At 41.8% G+C, this 6,000-nt stretch overlaps 1 protein-coding gene across 1 annotated transcript; it reads right to left on the bottom strand.

Moving 5' to 3' along the window:
* Positions 1 to 204: 204 nt before the first annotated feature.
* ogfr (opioid growth factor receptor) lies at positions 205 to 5,539 on the bottom strand. The gene is made up of 7 exons (XM_076741635.1): positions 5,229 to 5,539; positions 4,636 to 4,701; positions 4,464 to 4,545; positions 4,293 to 4,371; positions 3,667 to 3,733; positions 3,029 to 3,177; positions 205 to 2,938 (listed from the first exon to the last, which is right to left on the bottom strand). Exons 1-7 carry the CDS (start codon positions 5,355 to 5,357, stop codon positions 1,834 to 1,836), a joined length of 1,677 nt encoding a protein of 558 aa, XP_076597750.1. The 5' UTR covers positions 5,358 to 5,539; the 3' UTR covers positions 205 to 1,833.
* Between the last annotated feature and the right edge of the window lie 461 nt (positions 5,540 to 6,000).

Below are 6,000 nucleotides of genomic sequence, written 5' to 3' on the forward strand. Positions count from 1 at the left end.
TCACGGAGGCTCGGTCTGTTTGCTGGAGAGAGAAACACAGATATTTCTGACTATACGCTGCTGCACTGGGAAATCTCAGGAGAGTCTCAGGAATAGGAGCAAAAGCTGACGTCTACCACAGCGTTATCCTGAGAATTGCAATTTAATAAACTATAACGGGACTCAAGACTGTGGCTGAACAAAGATTAATTTCATAAAAGCATCAAAAAATAGTTTGACTTTATTCCGCTTTGTCAACAGCCAGATATTTAGTCGGGGAAAAAAAAGTCATATATAAAGAATTCAGCACTTTTGTAAAGTTATTACCATTTCATTATGTAAATACCACAATTTCAACAACTGATGGTTAAAAGTAAGTGCAAATATAAAACGATGCATCAATATAATCACCCTGGCTTGTAAATCAACATACAGTGGACTTTAAATTATAGCCAAAGCGTCATCAGGTCTGCCGAGGAGACATACATATTGTACAATCAACCAGTCTTATCACATTTTTGGCAAGGCTTTCAGTTGTTCAGAAGTCTACTTCCCCAATCTGCATGAACGCATACAGACTGTGCAACATTGCTGGATTATAACTCAAGCGACATTCAGTCTTAAATCCATTTGAACAGCAGGGTCCGGCAGAAACGCAAACCAGCACAGAATGCTTTAAGTCACGCAACAACAGCCCGAAAAGAACAAAAAAGCTCTTCCAATTAATTATTCTTCAGTGCAAAAAAATGTTCAATTGTGAAAGTATTAAGGTGTTAAGAATGCTGAAACCATCATTTCACTCATATACATTAATAATAGTGCTTTATGTATCCTGTAGAGATATTACGGATCAGCTGCTGACAGTCATTTCTATCTAAAAGGATAAGCCTGGTAATATTCTGCATTTTTCTTATTGTCAACAAATCCCATGAAAAGACCAAGACCATCAATTAAATTACCCCACTGGCAGATATTGTCTGTGAAAGCCTCATTCTTCCACTGTTGTCTATAACCCATTGAAAACACACTGATGAGTCAACCTGTTGCACTCGCTGACACGTTTTATCGTCACAGTGAACGTGAGCGCTGCAGTTTCCTTTCAGACAGTCCTGCTGCTGCAAATACTCCCCAACAAAAACACTGTTTGTTTCTGATTGGAGACGCTCAAAGGACAGCTACAACCTGCAAGGCGAAGGTCACATGACCATCGGGTAGTTGGGCTAGCAAGCTAACGACATTAGCATGTTTTCTGCCTGCTGACTGCTGTTAGTGAACAGAGCTGATGGATTTCACAAAGAATCTGTGAAATCTGTGATGACACAACTCTGAAACACAATGTGGAATATAATTACTTTTCTAGATGGGATTAGTTAGAAGTGATGTCGCAAAGCTTCATTAAAAATCTTTTGACTCTATAAGTTTTCCTTAATTTCCAAGAACAGCTGAGTTGCGTGCTTCTTCACTAATTAGCTTTCTCCTGTACAAATAGACAAGCTTTTAAGGCTAGTGAAAATGAACGGACACCTTTGGCTGTCTCTGATACACTTGCAGGTGGCAGTCGTCCATTGAGTCTCCTGCTGGTTTTGACCTTTTCGTGGGATTTGTCAATAACAAAAATCTGGGATATCACCGGCCTTATACTTTAATATTGTCTGATGGCCGTGTAGAAACTCAGTCACATCCAGTCCCACATTTAGTGAGTTGATGAATTCATACAGTCCTTCAAAGTGAAAAGAATCAATACCTAAACATCAAATATAGTAGAAATAAGGCCAGGAAGTCTTTAAACTCTGTCCCTATATTACATTTCATTTAAGCTCAAATTAACGCGTTGTCTCCAATCATCCAGTTCACTCATGAGTTCCCCACACTGTGGTCCGAGCTCGAGGGATTTGATTCCATGTCAACATCGTCAGACTCCTTTCCATTTGTCTGTTTATCCGCGACGCTGTCGGTGCTCGTCAGTGACCCATTTGTCGCTAACACATTTGCCTGCAACGTTTCTTCCTCTTCTTTTTTATCTGGCACTTGATTAAAATCAGTCCTTGGGATTTTTTCCTCCCTCCCTGAAGACAGAGAGGGTGAATGTTTTGAAGTCTTAAGGGGGGTTTGCACTGAAGGGCTCGTTTGACCAGTGGCTTTATTAGCACCAGCTTTCTCCTCCATCTGCCCACCGGCTAAGTCCGCGGCAGAGCCGTTGCTTGGCAGCACCTTGTTATCTTCTCTCTTCTTCTTCGGTGGTTTTTCATTGTCTATGTCCCCATCTGTTTGCATAATGATGTCTGGCTCCGGGATGCTGGCCTTCGAGCTGCTGCTAAATCTGTGCTCACTGTCCACACAGGGCTCGGTTTTTGCCGTCACAGTGTCAGGACTGGGTGTCTGATCCATTTCATCAACATCATCCATTGAGTCATTTCCATTCCCCAAAATTTCATTAGTAGACTCAGCCTCTGCATTTCCATTTCCGACAGTCTCAGCCTCCGGTTTTGGCTCAGGGGATGCCTCAGACAGTTTGTTTTTGTCTTTACTCGCCGTTTTATCAGTTCCTTTCTGAGCCTTTGTTGCTTTATCCAGTCCATCCTCTTTTTGTTGCAAGACTGCTTCTCCATCTTTGCTTTTACTTCGAGAATAAACTTCATCTTTCCCATCTCCATTCCCAACAGCATCAGATCTCTTCTCTGCCTTCCTGAATTGTTTCTGAATCTTTCTGGGACACCACACAAACTTATCCTTTGGCTCAAAGTGAAGGTATGCAAAGCGAACCAGCTCCTGACGCTTCTCCTTGTCCAGGACCGCAAACAGGAAGTAGTCAAGCACGCTGCGCTTAACACTGCTCAGGGTCTTCTTGACTAGAGTCTCTTCAAGGAAGAAGCGCACAAGAGGAGCCTGGTAGTGCTCAAAGCCCAGCTCTCCGAGGCTCTTCAGGATGCGAGTGATGCGCAGGTTGTTGTGCATATTCCTGCGAGAGATGAGACAGTTGAAGCTGAAATCATGAACAAAAAAGAACATCTCTCCAATTTTGCTTACATGAGAACATTTCAATATTCACCGCTCCAGGTTTCCAAATCGCTCCTTCCAATTTTCAGCTCGTTTCACTTCACCGCTCTCTTTGTTGACCAGACGGATGCCATAGAAGCCCAGCATGAGTTCATAGGACTCGACGAGTCTCTTTTTGGCGTCCTCGTTCTTCTTGAAGGCCTGATAAACATATACAAAAAACAAAATGTACGACATTTCAACACTGTTCTGTGATCACAGTAAAAGGGGGTCAAAAATATAAAATGTATGATTTTCAACATCTATCAGATGGGTTTTTTTTTTTAGAGAAAAAAAGAGCCAAATGTTTCAGAACACAAGTGTCCCAAACATTCAAATACTTTTTCTACAGACGATTGTTAATAAATGGTCGCACGTCTTGCAATGTATGAGAGAATATTTGAAAAGGCTTGTAACCAGTAATGCAGAGTTGGGGTCAACGTTTAAGAAATACTCTGCTTAGACTCGTTTTCACAGACACTGATCTCCACAATGACTTGACATAATTTTACTGACCGAAAATGTTGAAATAAATTTGTTGTGTTGCTTTATGTTGAGCTAGAAATTGCAAATCATTGTTGACAATAACTTCTGCACAATTAACCGTTCGGTGGTGCTCATTTAAAGACTCGTTTCCTGTGAAACACTTACCTCAATTTCCTTCTTGGTGAGTTCTGAAGCCATGTAATTAACCCCCGGCTCTCGCAGTGGAAACAGCCTGACAATGCAGAGGATTCAAGAGAGAAACACAAAACCATAGAGCTTCTAATGAAACTCTAATCCAGTGAAGATGATATCAGCTGTCCCTGCAACAGTTTATTACCCCAAGATAAAATATATGCTTGGTGCGTCATCCCATAAAATCACCACAAACAACTCTGAAGCCCAAAATACAGTGTCAACATGACATCCTTCAGGGTTTCGCTTGAATTTAGTGTGAAATAAATCACTGTTTCTCTTTTGTCAAATCTCGATAAATGATGGCAGCTCCTGCGGGATAGTTAAACAATGAACATGTGCTATTCTAAACTATGTTTTTTTACTAGCAGTAGCTTGTTTAGCGGTGCTTTTCACTGCGAAACAAACCCATGTGAAACAGGCAATGGTGCACCAGACATAAGCATTATAACACATTTTGCTAATCAAGAGGAGCCCACCTTACATGGTTTACTTTCAGCGGCGCACTCCTGACTCAGGACCATGTGACATGTGTCCAATTGCAAGGTCAGCAGAATAAGATGACTTTAGCTTTGAAGCAAGCCATAAACAATACGTACCACTGAATGTACGAGTGGACTCTCTCCAGTCTTTTGTAGTCATTCTTCCAATCCTTAAGGAAGGATTCAATGTAGACATCTGTGCCAGTGATAAAGAAAGCATCATGTCACCACAAACACACCCTTTCTCAAACACTGAAAATGTCTTGTGAGGACGTCCAAATGTATTACCATCAGGAGCAGAGGGAAATTTATTCAGATAAAATTGCAGATTATTCATTTTGTCCTCTGAGCATTCGTCATCTGTAAGATTCTGTCGAAGAAAAAAGAAGAAGCATGATTTCACCTGTCTCAGCTGTTCTGGACAAAATGTTTTGAGTTGGATTGCTTGGCAGCTACTCACTGGATATCCTCTTCTGTAGTTCTGCATGTCCTTTGCTGCCCTCACGTTTCTGGGCGCATGATGCCACTGCAAATACAAGTGAAAGTGAAATTTAACCTGCATCAAATGTGTCATCGGTATGTAAACTGACGGGTGGATGGCATCCCAGTTCAGAGCATCTATGACAAACTGTGTTATCACTGCTAATGATGCTGCGATCGCTTATGTTTCTAATGACCATAACGTTAAACAAGTTGACGTAAGGCCAAGCTAATCCATTTCCCACTTCTGCCAAGGGGCTTAACGCTTAATTAACGATTACATTTTTCAGTGAAATTATGAACTGCAAACTAAGCATAATAAACACTGTTAGCCACCCAACATAAATATTTAAATGTAACGTCAGCGACTTATAGCCCATCAAAAGTAAGCTAACGTCAGCGGCTAGCTAGGCTAGTTAGCAAGCCTGCAGCAGAGAGGCATAAAGCTATCATTAGCTTTCCAGTCATGGCAATAATAGCAAGCAAAACAATGAGTTACAAGTCAACATATTCCACGACATGGCATGATTTCGGTAAGTTATGCTTTGTCTGGGTAATAATGAAAGGGCGTACATTTAAAGTCCAGGTAGATCTGTTTTTGTCTTGACATGACCGACGGGTTTGGCTCTCTCCGACCGGGTCGTCTCCGTCACTCTCTGTGTCCCAGGTTGAGTCGTACTCACAAATACAGTCGTCCTCCATTATTAAAACACGTTATATCACTAACTAAAGCTAAATAAACGTGTAACCCGGTTTAGTACTATGAACGGGCACGAATGAAGTTACACTTGCATGTTCAGGTTACACGGGGACGCCCCTGACCATCCGTCTTTGCAGTCTACCATCGTCAGACAGCGGCACTGTTAGCGGCCGGCTGCAGTACTGATGCTGCATTCAAGTGCTCTCCCTAAGTAGCAGTTACCTGTACTTCATATAACGACACACATTTGCGGTTTAATCGGAAACGAAGCTAGGCTTTAAAAACATTGCTTTTTGTGACAGTTCACTAAGAGTAAAAACCCAACACCTTTGCCCGGGATCACCATGCAGCTACACTTTAAGATAAGGAAGGTACACATGTTATTTATGCTGATAGAGTTGATCATCAGTTGAGCTCAGGAAGCCATTTTTCCTTTTTGAAGTAAACGCCCTCTCCTGGCAACTTTCATCACATTAAGTTCACTTCATAGCGGTGTTAGCTGGCACTTAATGACGCTGTTAACGTGCTCACTAATAAAAGCTTCGATTTTCCGACACAGTGGAACGCAGCACACTTGCCGTGGATGGCGATAAAAACTGCAAACCAGCTGATATGAGTCAGACAGCTTTGAGTCCCGGAAAACTC

Source organism: Chaetodon auriga, chromosome 10, assembly GCF_051107435.1.
Source record: "Chaetodon auriga isolate fChaAug3 chromosome 10, fChaAug3.hap1, whole genome shotgun sequence".
In the NCBI taxonomy this organism is placed as follows: Eukaryota; Metazoa; Chordata; class Actinopteri; order Chaetodontiformes; family Chaetodontidae; genus Chaetodon; species Chaetodon auriga.

Excerpts from the sequence above, each read along its gene's own strand:
- ogfr (XM_076741635.1), bottom strand. The coding sequence starts at position 5,357 with ATGGAGGACGACTGTATTTGTGAGTACGACTCAACCTGGGACACAGAG. Across the intron at positions 4,546-4,635 it reads ACTACAGAAGAGGATATCCA|AATCTTACAGATGACGAATG; the intron begins GTGAGTAGCTGC and ends TTTCTTCGACAG. Across the intron at positions 3,734-4,292 it reads GTCCACTCGTACATTCAGTG|GCTGTTTCCACTGCGAGAGC; the intron begins GTACGTATTGTT and ends CTGCATTGTCAG.